Source organism: Colletotrichum siamense (genome assembly GCF_013390195.1).
Source record: "Colletotrichum siamense strain Cg363 chromosome Unknown KSG_Cg363_contig04, whole genome shotgun sequence".
Taxonomy (NCBI): Eukaryota; Fungi; Ascomycota; class Sordariomycetes; order Glomerellales; family Glomerellaceae; genus Colletotrichum; species Colletotrichum siamense.
In genome coordinates this window covers 1,872,805-1,891,503 of record NW_023501017.1, presented here as the reverse complement: position 1 = coordinate 1,891,503, position 18,699 = coordinate 1,872,805, and the positions used below count along the sequence as shown (strand labels likewise).

Below are 18,699 nucleotides of genomic sequence, written 5' to 3'. Positions count from 1 at the left end.
GAAAATGAAAAGTACCTTGAAATCAGAACATTGCGATGAGATTTAGTGAGACGTGGGATCTCACATGAAAAGTGGCTCAATGAGATTCGCTTTACCGCTTTCTTTTTTTAACCAGGCCCGGCGGAGTCCTCACACACCGCCTGCCATTTTACCCATACTCGCCAGTTTCTGCCGGCAATTCCTGAAAATATGCCTGTTGGCCCCGCGACCCTTTCCATCAGACATCTCAACTCCTACAAGCCCAATTCACTCACTTTTATCGATATACAAGTCAAATTGCTTGCAATTACATCGCAAACCTTGTTTAATATCATCACATCAATATGGGGACCGAAACGCGCCGTGCTAACGGTACGCGCCTCGATGCGTCTCTCGGCATCACAGAGCGCATCGCCCCGAGCATGACTGCTTGGACCGGCGACATGCGCAAGAGGTGCGCGAATTCAGACCCCTCACTTTGATCGCGTCACTAATGAAGCCCAGATACACCGACTTCCAAGTCTACGAGATCAACAAAGATGGCTCCGTCCTCCATCTCACAGAAACAAGGCTCCCGCAACCCACCAAGGAGCCCACTCCGCCACCGGCCGCAGAGGAAAAGCAGGAAGTGAAGCCCGAACCACAGCCCGAGAACGGCGACAACAGCGAAGCCCCAGCGCCAACGACCCCCGATATCTCTCCCGAGGACATCGCCACCCTCACCTCCCTCACAAACGAGGACTTCGCCAAGCAGCTCGTCGCAATGTTCCAAACCATCTCCGCCGACAAGAACGTAAAGGTCGAGCCCGCCACCTCACCCGCGATGGACGACAAGGACCAGCGCTCGCAGCTCCACCAGGCCGTCCGCCGCATCTTCAACTCCGTCATCGACACAACAACCGACCCGACCGGCGCCATCATCGCCAAGATCTCCCCGCCGAGGGGCAAGGGCAGGGGAGTGCGCGGAGGCCCCCAGCAGAAGAAGAAACAGGAGCCCAAGGTCAAGGCCCCCGGCGAGGGCGAGTACCTGCACTTCACGCTCTACAAGGAGAACCGCGACACCATGGAGGCGACAAACCAGATCGCGCGCGCCCTGCGCGTTAAGCCGCAGTCCATCGGCACCGCCGGCACCAAGGACCGCCGCGCCGCGACGACACAGCGGTGCTCCGTCCGCCACGTCCGCGCCGACAACCTCATGCGCGCAAACTCGCGCCTCAAGGGCGTCACCACCGGCGACTACGTCTACGCCACCACGCCCATCCACCTCGGCGCGCACACCGGCAACGAGTTCGTCATCGCCCTCAAAGACTGCGCCGTCGCCGGGTCCCCTGACCTCCCCCATGACGAGCGCCAGTCCAAGATCGAGGCCTCGGTCAAGGCCGCCATGGAGAGCATGCACTCCCGCGGCTGGATCAACTACTTTGGCCACCAGCGCTTCGGCACCCACGCCGTCGGCACGCACGAGGTCGGCCGCATGATCCTCCAGGAAGACTTCGAGTCCGCCATCAACGCCATCATCTCGTACGACGAGGACATCGCCAAGCGCGCCGCCGGGGGCGAGGTCCCCGCCGAGGGCCACCAGCGCGACGACTTCAACCGCCACCACGCCTGCATGCTCTTCCGCCAGGGCGGCTCCGAGGAGGACGCCATGAAGATCCTCCCGCGCCGCTTCAACGCCGAGGCCAGCGTCATCCGCCACCTCGGCCGCGCCACCTCCCGCCGGGACTTCATCGGCGCCCTGACGAGCATCACCCGCGGCCTGCGCAGCATGTACCTCCACGCCTACCAGTCCTACGTCTGGAACCACGCTGCCAGCCACCGCTGGCGCCTGTACGGCGACAAGGTCGTCGAGGGCGACCTCGTTTTCGCCGACGCGAAGCCCCAGGCCGACGCGACCGCCGAGGAAGAGGCTGACGACGACACCGCCGACGCCCGCGCGCTGACCGCCGAAGAGGCCGCCTCGGGCCGCTACACCATCCACGACGTGATCCTCCCGTCCCCGGGCCACGCCGTGCTCTACCCGACCAACGCGCTCGGCGACTTCTACAAGACCTTCATGAAGGAGAACGGCGACCTCGACCCGGAGAAGATGATCCGCCGCCACCGTGAGTTCAGCCTACCGGGCGCCTACCGCAAGCTCACCGCGCGCTTCCTCGCGGAGCCGCGCTTCGAGGTGCGCGCCTACACGGATGACAACGAGCAGATGCATCCCACGGACATGGACCGCATCCGCGCCAAGCAGCCGCCGTCGTCCAAGAAGCGCCGCCGCGGCGGCGAGGGGGACGACGAGCAGGCGAACAAAAAGGCCAAGACCGACGAAGACGCCGAGGTGAAGCCCGACGAGGCGATGGAGGATGCTGCGACTGCTCAGCCCGAGGTGAAGCCCGAGGCTGAAGACAAGCCGGCGCAGGCCCCCGAGACGGATGCCGCGGCAGCCGAGCCGGGACCGGCAGCGGTCCAGAAGACGGCCGTGGTGGTGACGTTCCAGCTCCCCAAGAGCGCCTACGCGACAGTCGCCCTGCGTGAGCTGATGGGCGTCGACGAGTCCGAGGTCATGACAGCCCCTGCAAAGTCATGAAAGAGAGCACTGGAGGAAACGTTTCAAGAGGCCTTTCATCAATCCCACTTTGCATCCAACCGTGCCGTAGACTAGATACCCCTGAAGAGATTTGTTGGGTGAAATAAAATATGTACAACGCCCTAGCCTTTGCAAAAATGACCAGACTCCTCCCGTTCCGTGGCCAAGGAAAATGTTGAAAAATTCATTTGTGTACTTTTTCTCAGTTGTACCATACTTAACATGCCATCGCTCCAGTGTCATGATAACAATGCCATGCTGACAACCACCCAATACACAACAGTCTGGTGCGAAGATATCCCCGCTCCTCCCGACCGTCTCGGATACCACGACTCATGTCCAAATAGCCCTGTTCCCTCAAAGGCGGTGGCATCGGCAGTCCTGTGCCGTGCGGTGTTTACTAATGGTGAAAAATCTGCCCCTTCTCTTGCTGGTGGATCGCTGGGTTTCTAGGTTCGGTGTGATGTTAAATTCTTTGTTGTGGCTGCCGTTGACGGCTCGTCTCGCCTCTGATTGTTGCGGTTTAACTCAATACGCGTTGCTTTCGTGTGCCTCTGTAGACCAACGAGCAACGCAGTTGAGTGTAAAGATTCAGACATATATGCAAATTCGGCGATGGTGAGTGCACCGAAACATGCATTGCCGACTTGGTCGCTTCTGCACAAAGCCTACTTGGTCTCCCAGCCCCATACCTGCGCGAGGTATTTGGCCATGTTGACACGCTTCGACCGCATTTCGACCATCCAGGGATGCTCAAGCATTCTCCAAGGGCTTGCTCTGCGGGTGGACTCCTTCTCTAGGCTTCAAGGTGTTAGTCATGACTCAAATGGTTCTCGAGGTATACTCACCAGCACTCGATGAAGTACTTGAAGTTGTCACTCCAAAAGATGTTGGCATCCGGCTCGTCCTTGAGCTTGGGGATGGGCTGCCGCACAATGTACGTCAGAAGATCGATAAGGCCGGCGCGAGGCTGCATCTCGGTGCCGTCGGCGGGGAAGGGGAAGCGATGTTGTGCCACCTCCAAGAGGGTGACGCCGGTCGACCAGACGTCGGATGTGATGGTGTATGATTGGCCAGTGATTCGCTCCGGGGCCATGTAGTAACTTGTACCGATGAAGGTGTTTGCCTCGCCCTTTGTTCCAAAGTCTCCCGAAACACCGAAATCGCACAGCTTGACGTCTCCGTTCCTGCATAGCAAGATGTTGGAAGGCTTGATATCTCGGTGAATGATGCGCATGCCGTGCAGGTACGTCAGACCGCGCAGGACACCCTCGGAGATCTTGCCGAGCACCTTCTCGCCTGTACGACCTCCAAGCTTCTTGACCTCCTTGTAGATGCTGTCGAGAGAGCCGCCCTCGCAGAACTCCATGGCAATCGAGATGGTGCCAGTAGTGTTGTCTTCGAAAGCGCCGTAGTACCTGCAAATGTGCTCCGACGCGCACTCCTTGTTGAAACCGAGCTCTCTCACGATCTGCTTCTTAACGTCGGGATCGGGATTCGTGGTGATGATCTGCTGGTGTCAGTTCAGTTCAAGTGGTGTGTCCATATTTACGCACCTTCAGGGCGAAGATGGTCTTGCCGCCTTTCAGCTTGGCTTTTGTGACGGCACCACCGGCACCCTCGCCGAGAGAGTCAAGTTCTTCGATTCTCTTCTCCAAGCTTGCGACCCTCCACCCATCTGCGTCGAGTTCCTCAACATCCAACGTCCTGCCACGCTCCAGAGACAGCTTGTCAAAGCCCTCCAGACCTTGTAAGCTACCATCTCTTTCCATGCCCACGCCGCCGTCGCTTCTTTCCGAGTATATGGAGCCAACAGCAGACGACGGGTCGGGCGTTCCCCTCGGTGGCGCACCGAAACCATACTGTGAGGCAAACGACAATGCCGAGTACTGAGATCCGGCCGAGGTGGGGTTGCTGGCCCTGCCATCCAGAGGGCCGAAGCTTCCTGACCTAGAGTGGGCCGCGCTGCTCTCGCTGCCACCGCTGGCTGACTGACCCACGCCGACTGGCCTTTGGGGCTGCTCATAGGGGGTTGTCTGGCTGCCCAGGGGGGTTGCAAGGTGAAGGGTCGGTAGAGGAGGTCGAGAGTTTGCGGGTTGGGGCGCAGTGCCGCCGACGGGCTTTGCATTTGGCGAAGGTGGGATCGCAAGACCGAGTCTCGGTGTGCGGGCGCCGCCGCCGGGTCTCGATCCGGGGATGGCAGGACGAAGAAGAGGAACGGGAGAGTTCATCATAGGGACGGATCCGGGCGTAGATAGGGGAGAAGGGATTGGAGCCTGCGTGGTGTCAGTCAGCGTGCGTGTTGAGGGCCGGTGAAATGGATGCTGGCGAGAAGCTTACCTGCTGAGGAGGGTCCATGGTCTGTGGTTGTGAAGAGTTTTGGTCGGCCATTACGGCGATGTGATGTTGGGGCGGCCAGAAGGTGGTTGTTGAAGCTGGGGAGGGTTGTACACAAGAGGATTCCACAAAGTCGCAAAAGGGCCGAAGCCAAGCAACCCGACGACGTAGTTGGATGTAGGTCGAAGTGTGGTCGCTGCGGCACAGGGCACGGGCGGAAAGACGAGAGCTAAGGTAGCGTGCTCGAGGGATTGTGGGAGGAAAAGCTGACGTAGCAGTTGGGGCTAGACAATGGGATTCGCGGACGGGTGGTTCCTCTGGCTCAGGGCAAAATGCGTTAGTACCCGTCGAGGTCGGCCGTTTAGGCGGTTTCTTGAATCTGGGTGTCGGAGCGAGTGGAAGACGGGAAACATGCAAGGAAGAAACGACGACGACTTTGACGACCAAAAGGGCGATACGATAAGCAGCGTGCTTTCCCCGCTATGTGTCGCCTCGGGACGGATCAAGGCTGAAATGGAGGTAGGTCTCGGTATCTGCCCACCGTAATAATGGTCGAGGTCGGAAATCGGAACGGACAGTGTTGGAGCTGGCCTTGGAAGGTGGTGAGAGGGTGGAAGAAATGCAGTCGGCCGTGGATGTGTACGCGGTTTCTATGGTCTTCAGGCCCGACGTCTGGTATTGGGACCGGGGTCTGGAAGAGGGGGTTTCTTTTCCTTGGAGGGACTTGGTGAGGGACCAGCAGCAAGCAGGCAGGCCGAAGCAGGACGACAGGGACCGACGGACGGGGAGGAGGGGAGGGGGGACCAGACCAGACTCCAGAGGGACCCGACGAGTTGTGGCGAGACCAAGGTCCAAGGTCCAAGGTCACAGTCTTTGGGAGCGCCTGAGAGTGGGATTCAAGTGGGTGAAAAAAGGCGGGGAGCGGGCGGGACGAGGGACGAGGGACGAGGGACTTGAGCTTGGGCGCTAATTCCAAGGCCAAGTTCCAATCGACGACACCAGTCACTAGGAAGTCTGCCTGAGATGACAATGCCCTGCTGCGGTTGTGTGAATGCTGAATGCTGCACCGCGCGCAACGCAACACACAACACACGTAATTGCCCAAGAAAGGTGTACCTTAATCATCCTTGGGTATTCATCCCATCTGCACCTACGTCCGTCATGCTCTAGCTGCTATTACAGAGTTCGAGCATCCCGTCGGGGCCTTCCATCACCCTGCCAGGGGCTCTTCCATTGCCTTTATTGCGCCTTACATCAATACCTTAAGGTACCTACCTACCTTACCCAGGTTCAGGTCACTTGGGCTGTACCTGCCGTCGCCTCGAGAGCACGAACCCAAAGTCAACCGGCACCAGAGCGACGAGTCAATGGATGAAGCTTGGAAGCAGAAGAGGACCGCGCTTGGTCATTGAATTTTCTTTTCTCTTTTTCTCTTCAATGTGTGCCATACGGGACGATTACGCGCGCCACATTACGGAGTCCCTGGCGTTGAGTCGTCTGAGGTTTTGCCATTCCACCTTGGTATTTTCAGGAACGGCATCGGCCTTGAAGCATGGACCGAAATCGCCGTGCTGGTCCAAGAGGACGACATATGAGACCTGGACAGGACAGCCTGACCTGACGAGCCAACAGGAGCAGGTCTACCGGAAACAATCCACCCACGGATATGTCTATACGCATAACGTCCTGCCGGGAGAGAACAGCAGCTCTGCGGCGGAAAAACGAAAACGAGACAACAAAAGCAATGCCGCTGTTCCGACTCAAGTCAACAGTCATCCAGTACATTGACTTTCCTTGCCTCAACTTCTCGCCTCGAGACGCGTCAGGTACCTGTTGATCGAAACCACCGCAACGCAGCCACCTCGCCAACAAAGCTTAGTGTCATGTTCACTCATCGCCTGTGTGGTGAGTCGCCCATTTCATCCAAGGCTGGCTCTGGGTGCACAGTGACCCCGAGTCTGGCCAGTAACACGCAGCTCTCGGGCGACGAGATTTGGGAGGGCACTTGCGATGCATCAACCAGCATGGGGGCGTGAGAGAGACGACAGGGGTTGTCCTGCGGTTGGTGGTGTGTCGTCTGTGTCTTGGGCTGCCATTCGATGCCCTGCCCTGCAACCAAAGCTCGCTGCTTGTGCCCTCGAGCCTGCCTCCCATGTCGCTGACGACTGTCGTCCGTCGTCAAGCAGTCTTGAGCTGCTGCTCCTTTGCGTCCTGCGTCCTGCATCCCGCCCTGGCTCTCGCCTCTGTCTGCTGCACAAAGCGGGGGCCGCCCCCGATGCATCAAGACTCTTTAGTCGAAGCAGAGGCCATGGGGTGTCGATCGACAGAACAATATGGATATCCCGCCTGTTCAATCAAAGCAGACGTCGTCGGACGATGGCTTTACCCTCTTGAGCATTGTCAGCTGGATTGTCTATCAGGCCCCTCCTCGCCGCCCCTCGATAATTAGCCAGACAAATTGTTGGCAGCCAGCCATCAATCACAATCACTCCCGTCACACTCTCACACGACGCAGTCTGTCGCCTCGCTCGCGCATACACTAATTAACAACCGGGAAACCTTTTAACTACTGCACAGTGCCTGCTTGCTACCGATAAACCAAGACGGGATTGGGGTCCAAATTAATGCGGGCTTTCGGCAGCCAATCTCCATCCACAGAATTGCCATTGTGGTCCAGAGCGTGTCGATGAAACTCGCATAAGCCAGTTGACAACGTCGTTTTGTCTGGAAAATGGGGCATCTCCGGCGGCGGTAGACGAGGTGAGGGGACTGAGGGAGACACAAACGGCGTGGACATGAAGGGAGGGACGGCAAGGAGAAGGGGACAGGATGGGGCACCACACGGAGCTCCCCTCGGCACCTGTGTTGGCAAGCCTTCCACCCTCCGTGTTCTTGCACTGGCTGCTGCCGTGTTTCCATTCCAAATCATTCAGGAATTGTGACTGCCATTGCGACCCAACACTACAGACCATCGGCACAGCAATCCATCCTTCTGGGCAGGTTCCAGTAAGCTGATTGCAGAGAGTCATAGACGCGACTGATGGAGGATGCAGACCGTCTGCAGCACCACCGCGCCAACATCCTCTCCACCGGTCCTGCGGCACGAATAGGAGGGGGCCCCGAGATGGAGGGGGAGCCAGATACGGACGGGAGGGACAAGGAATCCTTTGGGGTCCGAAACACCACAAATTTTTATCGTCTTCTCTTTTTTTTTTCTGCCTTTTTTCTTACCCAACGCGGCCAACACGGTAGGCGGCGGCGGCGTGTCTGCGGTGTTTGGACGCCGCGCAACTCATTTTCCTCACCGCATCGCAGCTGGATCCCGACAACCTTCGGACGAAGGCCCGATTTTATGAAGCCCTGTCCAGGACACGTACGTGGTGCACCGCTGTTCGGCGATCAAGCTGCACAGGTTGCCTGGTTCGGGGATTTGCCGATGCCTGAATCTGAATCTCCGTTCTTTGAGTTGTCTGCCTTACCACACGGCTTCACAGTCCGTCTTGGGTGATGGCAAGGCGTTGCCGTGGCCGTCACATCACATCATCCATCTGTCGAATCCGCTGTACCGGGACCCAGATGAGAGCTCAAACTCACCGACAGTCAGACGGTACACCAAGGTGCACTCGCTTGATACGAGAAACGACAATGTTCCTCGAGATTCCCTATTGGACAAGCGCTTACACGGTTTGGGGCAGCAGTAGGTGCGCCCCGAGACGTCAGTGATCGACACCCGATTCCTTTCTGCTTTACATGCCTCGTCAATCCTCTCCACCAGCATCACACACACACACACACACCTAACGCACTGCCGCGGAGGGTACGTGCCGCACTCTCACCTGGCTTCAAAGACGCCAATGCGATCATGGGCGCTGCGGCGGCGGCCGAGTCGTCCATGTCCGAGGCTCATGCTATGCACGGGGTCTGGGGGCATAAGCACACAGCGTCCAGGAACCGGTACCTGGAGTCTGCCAAGCACATAGGGCGGAAAATGAAGTCGAGCTGGCGGCATCCCTGGACGGGAAGCAACGCTATGCTGTCATCAGCCTCAGCCCTGGGGTTGCCAGCAAAGTATTTGTGCCTGGCCGTCCAACATTTGTAGGTGGCCTGCTAGCTCACACATGACGCCAAAAGGACTGCACCGCATTGTGGAAAGGCCTTGCCTCGACTCATCATGTCAGGTCGATCCATGCGGCGCCGTCGCGTAACGCACAGGTTGCAACCCGGGGGGCCAGAGGCATTGCAGCTCCAGATGAAATCTGCAACCAACAGATGACAGTCGCTCATCGCTGCAAACCTACCCTCTGAGGTGGGCGTCTGAGTGGTCGAAGGCTTCGTTGCAACGCTTTTGACGCCCTGTGAGTGGCTGGTGATCACTTCTCACTGGCTTCAGTGGCTCGTTTCCCCAAGCGCGCGTCTACCCGGTCAATGCGGGGCAGTTGCTGGCTTCCCATTGGGTTCTTCCACGCTAAGCCCCTGCATCACCCCGCCTGCCCGCCCAATCCCGGCAGCTGGCAACGTTCTGAATCCGCCCAAGCTTTTTGGCTCTGGCTCCGTCAGTCCAAAAATTTTGGAGGGACCCTGAAGGAAAATTCTCATACGCTGGTGCAGCGCCGCCGTCCACCCGTCACCACCGTCCACTGCGAACAAGTTGCATAACGTCTCAGGTTGCAGTCGAAGCCGACATATTTGTGATCAATCACCTCAAATGCCGTCTTCCGCAGCTCCCCGACGGCCGGGCCCCGCGGCCGACGACGAGGATCCGGCTTCCTCGTCCGCCAACTCCTCCGGCGCCGAATCCGAGTCCGACTACCTCGACAGCCCCGGCTCCCGCAAGAGACGGAGGACCGAGCCGCCAGCTGCCGAAATCATCGATGAAGACGACGATGATGACGAGGAAGAGCTCAAGGCTGTTGTTTCTACCATCCAGGCCCCTTCGCGATTCAAGCGCGCCGCCGTCCCCGAACAAGCACCAAAGACCGTCCTTCCCGCGCCGTCGCAAAACGCAATCACTGCGCCGACAGACCCCAACACATCATTCTCGTCCCTCAACGTGCGCCCATGGCTGGTCCAATCGTTGGCCAACATGGCCATCAAGCGGCCGACGGGCATTCAGAAGGGCTGTATACCAGAGATCTTGAAGGGCAGGGACTGTATCGGTGGCAGCAGGACAGGTTCCGGTAAAACGGTCGCGTTCGCCGTGCCTATCCTCCAGAAATGGGCAGAGGATCCCACAGCCATCTTCGCCGTCGTCTTGACGCCGACGCGCGAGCTTGCGCTGCAGATCTTTGAGCAGTTCAAGGCCATCTCTGCGCCGCAGAGCTTGAAGGCCATCCTCATTACGGGTGGCTCAGACATGCGCCCTCAAGCGATTGCTCTGGCGCAGCGACCCCACGTCGTCATCGCGACCCCCGGCCGTCTCGCCGACCACATCAGGACATCGGGAGAGGACACCATCTGCGGTCTACGGCGCGTCAAGTACGTTGTGCTCGACGAAGCGGACCGCCTCCTCGACGCCACCGGTCCCGGCAGCATGATCCCCGACGTCGAGGAGTGCCTGTCCGTCCTACCGCCCTCGTCGCAGCGCCAGACCCTCCTCTTCACCGCCACCATCACCCCCGAAGTCCGCGCCCTGAAGGACATGCCCATCAAGCCCGGCAAGCAGCCCGTCTTCGTCTGCGAGGTCGACACCCAGTCCCTCGCCATCCCCGCGACCCTCTCGCAGATGCACCTGCAGGTCCCCGTCACCCACCGCGAGCACTACCTGCACACCTTCCTCCTCACGGACGGCAACGCCGACAAGTCCATCATCATCTTCTGCAACCGCACCTCCACGGCCGACTACCTCCACCACCTCCTCCGCCTGCTCGAGCACCGCGTGACGTCGCTGCACTCCGGCCTGCCCCAGCGCCAGCGCGTCGACAACCTCGGCCGCTTCCGCGCCGCCGCCGCCCGCATCCTCGTCGCCACCGACGTCGCCTCCCGCGGTCTCGACATCCCCGAGGTCGCGCTCGTCATCAACTACGACATCCCCCGCAACCCGGACGACTACATCCACCGCGTCGGTCGTACGGCGCGTGCGGGCCGCAAGGGCGAGGCCGTCACCTTTGTCGGCCAGCGCGACGTCGAGCTGGTGCTGGCGATCGAGGGCCGCGTCGGGCGGCAGATGGAGGCGTGGAAGGAGGAGGGCGTCAACCTGGAGACCCGCGTGCTGCGCGACGCGCTCAAGGTTGTGAGCGAGAAGAAGCGGGAGGCGTTGTTGGAGCTGGAGGAGGGGAGGGAGGTGGGCGGAAAGAGGAAGAGGGCGAAGCAGAAGCTCAGGGCGTAGGTTTGCCCTTGGAATGTGTGATGTTTTATAAAATGGGAATACATGGAATAGATAAAATAATACCCGAGATTTTGAGATTAATGTTTTGGGCGAGATGAATGTGATCTAATCGGTCGAATTGTGCGTGTCAATATACCGCTGTGCAGACACGGTAGGATGAGTATGTGGCATCATGCTTGCACCTTCAAGCCGCCTCAGGGACGTGTGTATAGTGTTGAAACGTGTCGGAATCATAGTCTTCGCGATGGTTATACTTACACAGCTGTGAGTGTGAGAAGTAGATGTAGGCTCACTCCCGCGTCGTGGTCGCATATGCTTTCTGAAGATGTCCTGGCTCCGTCGTCGTCTATCATTCTCGTCGGATGATTCCTGCATTATAGGAGAACTGTGGGAAAGTATTTGGCTGCGCAGTTTGCTTCACGTGCTGATTTGGACAGAACTCTAATCATGATGTTCCAAAACCCATTCTTTTCAGAAAGGAGTACACGCAGTACATTCCTGTTTGAAAAGAAAAGGGTCATGAAAGGGGACACATCAATAGTATTATACCAACCATCGTGAGGTCTCGTTTAGATACCATAATAGCGATTGAGGCAATAGGGTTCTGTGTGCCGTCTGGAGTATTTATAGCCAGAGCCTCTTCTTCAACGAACAGATAATTACTGCCTCCGCCAATACCAGTTGAATCTTCAGGCGCTGTACTTGGATGCGCTCCGCGTGATCGCCATGGTAGGGCTGGTTCCGTGGTCTGTGTGTCAATTGCTCACGAAACTGAGGTCAACGTTTGGCTCAGTTGCATAAGGGGTTTACAAACAAGCCTCAGTCGGTCATTTCCATCCTCGACTTCTACCTGCTTTGTATTGGCTTATGAATAAGAACAAGATGACGTCTGACAATGTGTTGTCAAAATGGGTGGTCGATCCAAAGATCTATCGTGGAGTTATGCTTTATAACTCATGGCACCAGGTCTCACGTCCTTCGAAAGCTCTTGGCCCCATTCTGTGTTTCGGTGTTTTCCTCTGCTTCTTCTTCGAGGCTGTTGAAATTTGTGTTTGGACACCCTTCCTCGTCCAGTGAAGCCAGGACTTACGCTCTCCGACAATGGGCACCACGATGGGCTTCGCATTATTAGAAGTTGCACCGACGATGAACCGAAACTCACAGAGAGGAGCCAATGATAGAGACTTTTCAACTAACATTCGGACCTCGTTCTGGATCAGGAGAATACGAGGTCGTCTCCCTACCGGCTACAGGTCCCCAAGACCAAGTTTTCACATGGGCGAACGACCAATTATATAAGAGCTGAATATATCAACATCTGTGTCGTCAGCAACGAGCAATTGTACCTTCCTGATGAAGGAGGTCAGGACACCCGAGAAAGCTAGCTAAAGAGGTCAATGTCGATAGTCGTACTGGAGGAAGAGCTTCTACCAAACTTTCTCATGTTCTAACGGTATCTGTCACTTTCTTCCGAGTGGGTGACAACGAATAAGACAGGTACGATGACCTGCCTGAGTTGTCTCGGCTTCGATGAGTCATGAGACAACGCAAACACCGTACTATCCAGGTGCTGGAACGCTGCTGTGACCTTTATCAAGTGTACAGACAGAAGACATAAAGCTCACATTTTTCATGAGGTCGCTGAACTCTGGCCACGGAGATCGCTTCGACATCGCCACCATCGCAAAAAGGTCGCAGTTGGATTGTATATAAATGAACCAGGAAGCCAGCTTACTGACTGCATTTTCTCTTCCTTATTTCCACAACCTACACATCATTTGACGTCGTCAACGGAAACCAAATCACACATTGCATTTTCTTTCCTACATCACAGCTCTTACCCGACAGCAAGATACTCACAATGACCCAAATCAATATCAGCAACAAGCATACCAATTTCGCAAGGCCCAGCGACCATCGAGGTCCGCCGGCACGCCCATCCTGCGCGGGCAAACGCCCGTATTTCAAGGCTCGACCATCGGGGAGGATATTCCACCTCAGGCCAAAGATAATCTGTCTTATCTCTGCGGCCATCATCATTCCTGTCGTTGTCAACAGCGTCTTTGACAGCCAGATCCTCCTTGCACCAACCAACGGCCTCGTCTCGATCCCCTTCGTCCTTCTCAGTCTCTTGACAAGCATCATTGCTACTGCCATTTTAAAAACTGATACAAACTTTCAACCGGATAGAAGAGGCCCTTCGATGTTGGAAGCCTTTATCTTGGTGGTTTGGCCCTTGGCACCAGCCACCTACTTCGTCAGTCTGGTTGATGCAGGTAGTTCTCGTTCGGGCGACGTCCTTGCGACGACCATCATGTTACATGAATGCATGAACGCTCTGATGTGGATTGCTATGGTCGCTTGCATGGTCGCCTGGAGGCAGATGAGGAGACAGCTTAGGGAGGCATTTATGAAAGCAGCTAGGAAGGCAGTTCGGGAGGTAGCTCTGGAGGCAGCTGAGTTTATATTTGCAGACGCCTTTCCGCTGCATACAAATGCTGTCCCGGACGATGAAAAGTTTTTCGACTAACACGTTGAACAAAACAAGCCTCCGCCAGCTTATGTCAACGTGTGAATGTAGACGAATGGCATCACGCGATCATAGGATGTGCATTCTGTAGGGAGTAGGATACCATGATAGAAGATTTCAACGGCAATAAATGCAGTGTCTAGTCAAACAGTTATTTGCTGATCATCTCTTATTCAATATGTTTTTCTTTTTTTGACTTACAGATGAAAAGGGCTACATAGTGCGGCATCTCTAAGCAAAGCTCTACTCGTAATGTATAAAACCATCCAGGACGTACACCCGTGTGAGCCAGACCATTCAGAGTACCAATAGACGGAGGCTACGGAGACACAAACACCGTGAACGTTATTCTTTGGTCAGGTATTGCCCGGATATGCGAGACTGTCATGCAGCACTGACCCTGACGATGGCAACCCTTGCGTTCTTTTCCACGTCACAGGAACCAAAAGCATGATGAGCGCGCGGGAATGCTAGTGCTGTGTTAAACGTCCCTGAGATCGCGTGTTTTTCTTCTTGCCGTTGTGACTCTTGCCTCCTAACTTACAGCCTCACACCTTTTGCGACTACATCATGCCGTACTTTCAGTTAGAAGAGGACTAAACAAGTCAAAGACCTTGTCGCACTATTCTGTAGTTCTCTGACATCAACCTATGCTGGGACTAAGCGCTTCAGAGGCAGGCTAACAGAAGCAGCTGTGCAGCTTGATGACTTGCTCAAAGAAACCTAATTTCTACCATGATGGCATGATCTACAAGTGGAAGAAACGGAGATATACCAGCAGCGTTGAGAGGCGTCCGCTACTCGGATCCGTTCAGCGGTAGTTTTCAAAAGACATCACTGGCGCGCTAGACGCCTTTCATATTCCACCTTGCCGCCGCCGTTTGTTCCAAGAATAACAGGCCTAGCATGCCACTTGCCTTTAATCGCTCTGCCGATGTCATATCTGTGCTGAACACTCGGGTTCTTGTCCGCCCCTTTCTCAGACTGGAAGGCACCGACACGTTACATTCGTATTATTGCATTTTTTTCGGCTCAGGGACTTTGGGTCAACACTGGCATGTCGCATCTGCATTCCAGCCCAATATGCCATTTCAGACAGACACCCCCAGACTAACACACATGCAGATGGGTATTTTCGGTAGCACGCCAACTCAATGATTTACCTTAATCGAACGATCGTCATTTGTGGTCCCGGAGATTTGGTACCAAGACACGGGGCTAGCTTCCAGCCGCGATGAAGAAACACGCACTATGCCGCAGTGAGACCAGGCACCCGGGTCAGCCTCAACCACCTACCCCCAACGATCTACAATCACAGATCGAGCTAGACTCAGACAGCAACACTTTGCGATGGCATCTTGTTTACCTGCAACCCACGAAAAAGAACTCCCCGACAACATCCCCTCCTTTTTGTTTACTTTTCCCCTATTTAACCCTCAGCTCATCAATATTGTAGCACAGAGAAGTCCAAGCGCAAGACCCGAGCCGGGGGGCCGCATCAATTGTCTCACCGCGGAAACGCCACCGGACAAGGCCCTGGGACCTGAACCCAGGTTTCCGGTGCCGGGGGCGCGGGAGGCGTGTTCCCCGACCAATCCGCTTTCACAGACATCGCAAAAGAGCTGAGGTCAGACGAGTCGCATCTCTCTCCCTCACCCAGCCAGCCTGGTCCCCGGGGAAAGGGGAGAGCTCTCGTGCGGTACACGTAGCGGGACAGGCACAAAAATAAAGAAAAGCGAGACGTGATGCGGCGGACGAAGCAATCTGTTTTTGGATAGCTTCAGCTAGACAGCTCCAACACACAGCTTGTGTGGAGCAGGCGAGGCGTGGTTCGTGGCTCGGTCCAGACCTCTGTCAGGAGTTGAAACGCCCTTCAGACGAGTCAAGACCAGGATATCTCTCACTATCTGATCGGACCTGACGTGACGGGAGTGCTTGATCGCCCAGCCAAGCGCACAACATCACCCGAGGGGGCCCGCGTCGCTGAAGGCTCCCGCATTTCCGGGCATTGCCAAAGAAAGAGACAGACCAGCCAGACCGGGCGCTTATCCGGGTTTCGGAGCCCAGCCCCGGGGCCGCTCCCCGACGCTCGACAGCCACGGCGCCGAGAGAACGCCATCCCATGCTCGCGTTTGTCATCAATGCCTTCTTTTCAGGCACGAGTCCCATGTTCTTTCACAGTCCCGCAGATATCGACACACCCCTTTCGTGGGCCCTTCAGCCTCCACGTGGGTGTACCTAGCGCAGCGTAGCGAAGAGAGAGGAAAAAAATCTAGACCCAAGCCCACAAAAGCCCAGTGAAAATCGCGAACCGACCAGAAGGATACAGAGGGAATCAGCAAGAATGAGAAAAACTAGCATAAAATTTTCATCACGATATCCACCGCGATGGATCCCCACGGCGCCTTACCGACGCGAACCGGGCCTCTGTGAGTGTGACTGTGTGTGTGAGTCTGCTGACGTCAAAAAAGGGAAATGCCTGCAAAAAAAGTTTTCCAGAGAGGAAAAGAAAATCCCCACATGGTGTTGGTTGGGTTTTTCAGTTGCCCAATCCAGAGCCCGGGACCCAAGTGTTCGCGGCCTCGCGGTTCGAATACTCCACCGTTCGAGAACCTGAAGAGTTCGTTCTCGCAACCCCTCCGATACGCGGAATAGTACAGAGAATTTCTCTTCGCAAGGATGGTGGATGACTGGACACCCAACACATCCATTGACCGCGGACCTTGCACCACGCGACACACACACAGAAGCCACACAATTCCGCGCATCCACTTCCAGGAACGCCAGACAGGAATCGCGCAAGCCCCTGAAATACGCTAGAAGCACGCTAGAAGGCCACATTTTCCACGCTAGAAGCCGTGCACGGTCCAGAAAAGCGGAGATCAGCCCAAATGGAAGGACGCTAGAAGGGCGGGAGAAGGGCAGGGGTCTCGCTGTTTTGAAGCCATCTTGCGACAATCCTCAAATCAAACACGCAAATTGGCATGCCTATGAGAAACTTGGCAGCACACCTCTCTCTGACGGGGGAGCGACGTCGCATTCTTTTTCTGCGGGTGATCCAGATACGCGGTGTCTCGCATACATATTCGGCGCCGCTGATAATGACCAGCGGTGACCGGCCAGGAGGTCCTTCATAGGACCGCAGACACCGAACATGTACGGGGCGCCTCCATCACGCCCTCTCGAACGATGCCAATCTAAAGCGATTCCCGCTGCATTGTGGCTTGTGTGGGGGAGGAGAGATTTCAGGGCGTGTTCGGACGAGACCGATGCAAAATCCGGCGACATTCCGGCGCCTCAAATTCCACAAGCCGCCCCGTTCGTTCACATTTCCCGTTGCGCATACGAGCTGTGCCGCCAGCACCCAATGCAGCAAGAAGCAGTGCATACCATTTCATATACAGTCATCGGGGAAGCTGGCGCAAATAGCCAATGAGCGCCGTGGCTGCATTTCTTTTCGGTGGTACACATACCAAGCCTTCGCAGCGCAAGCCACGAGCGGTGAGGATAACACGCAGCTGGGGTTGCACCGCCTCAGTCTTCTGATAGGGCGCTGATGCGAGGAGCGAATCATCGTGAGGGCGCGATGCAGTCAGCATACCTACCTACCCCAAAGAGCGGAGGGAGGGATTTGCACAGCAAAATTGATCGTTGGCTTGCGAGTCGCGGGAACAGCCCTATCTGTGTAACCTGCATCATCGTCGTCGGCGAGTTGCTACGTTCCATTGTGCCCTTGGTGTGTCGACGAGTAGTAGGTGTGCTGTGCTGACCCCCTGGCTCTGCCATGTAAGAAGCTTACCAATGACTCTGCATTGGTCATTGTCGCGCTCCCCATTTGCACACTTGGCTTGGGGGATCTGTAAGCTCCGTCGGCGTCTCTCATTTCTCATCAGTCAACAGCAATTGGTGTGTCCACCGAGGCCCGCTCGCAGGGCTGCAGGGTCTTTCTGTCCTCGCATTCCATCGCCCTCGGCCATGTCCATAGGCTGACCGTGAGGCACCCTCTCACCTGAGCACGTCAGACTAACAAGAGTCTATGAGGCGCCGTCTGAACCCTCAATTGGCTTCTCGCGTCATCAGTCCCGAGGGAGCACGGAAATAAGGTGGTGATGGTCGCACAGGCAAGCGCTGGCGGGGAGAAAAGCATAGGGCAGCTGTCAGGACCGCGGGATTGGGAATTCAGCAGCGCAGTCCCCACTCCCAGCAAAGAAGAGAAGCTTTTAGCCTTTCGGCAACAGTCTGCTATGACGCGAGCGCGACGATGTCTGGACTTTTGCAGTGATGAGTAATTTTTGCGCTGATCTCTTGCGCTCGTGAAAGAAGTTCTCTCTCTCCGACCCGCCGACCGTCCGTCGGGACCGCGGTGTCAAGAGTGAACCGTGCGGGAAGCTCGGCAGGGTGGGGACCAAGGGTGTGTGCGAGCTTGCGAGGGGTGGTTTCTGGGTGACTCGCAGGCCGCAAGAGAAAGATGCCGAACTCCTCCCCCAAACCCGGGTCATCATCGACAGGAACTTTCGGACGGCATGGGGCCAACTTGTGAGCCCTGTCCACGAGCCAAAGACGGGCGCGGGAAAGGGTCCAACGACTTAGCACGGGTCCTGTGTTGTCATCCCGCGAGGGTTTTCAGGAACCAGCGCTGGCGTTTGCTCCGTGTTGCGCCGTAAACCGTAAACCCGCGATCCGTAGCCATCGTGGAGTGCGGGATACGTTGTTGGCGGCGGCGGCGGCAGAGCCAGGGGCCCCGAGTCTGGGCAGCCCCCAATTTCCGCAACTTGGGGAGCCAAATCGAAGGCGGTCACGCGTGAACCGGCGGTCTAATCCACCAGCCCGGCCGTCCGCCCTGCCGCTCCAAGTAGCGACCGCTTCCCACTGCTGCCATCGTGGCTTGGGTCCTGTCCTCCCCTCTCACGAGAGACGGCTGCAAGCCTGCACGGTATTTTTCCTTCTGGA

General features: G+C 56.6%; 3 protein-coding genes across 3 annotated transcripts; 2 read left to right on the top strand and 1 right to left on the bottom strand.

Annotated features, from left to right (window-relative positions):
* Positions 1–323: 323 nt before the first annotated feature.
* Positions 324–2,557, top strand: PUS7 (Multisubstrate pseudouridine synthase 7; the record flags this gene model as incomplete). The annotated part of the gene is made up of 2 exons (XM_036638303.1): positions 324–433; positions 484–2,557. 2 exons carry the CDS (start codon positions 324–326, stop codon positions 2,555–2,557), a joined length of 2,184 nt encoding a protein of 727 aa, XP_036496589.1.
* Positions 2,558–3,225: 668 nt separating this feature from the next.
* MKK1 (MAP kinase kinase MKK1/SSP32) lies at positions 3,226–4,948 on the bottom strand (the record flags this gene model as incomplete). Its single annotated transcript, XM_036638302.1, has 4 exons — positions 3,226–3,358; positions 3,406–4,067; positions 4,114–4,833; positions 4,898–4,948. The coding sequence occupies 4 exons, from the start codon at positions 4,946–4,948 to the stop codon at positions 3,226–3,228; spliced, it is 1,566 nt and encodes a 521-aa protein (XP_036496576.1).
* Positions 4,949–9,599: 4,651 nt separating this feature from the next.
* Positions 9,600–11,219, top strand: DBP8 (ATP-dependent RNA helicase DBP8; the record flags this gene model as incomplete). Its single annotated transcript, XM_036638301.1, has 1 exon — positions 9,600–11,219. The coding sequence occupies one exon, from the start codon at positions 9,600–9,602 to the stop codon at positions 11,217–11,219; it is 1,620 nt and encodes a 539-aa protein (XP_036496577.1).
* Positions 11,220–18,699: the final 7,480 nt, after the last annotated feature.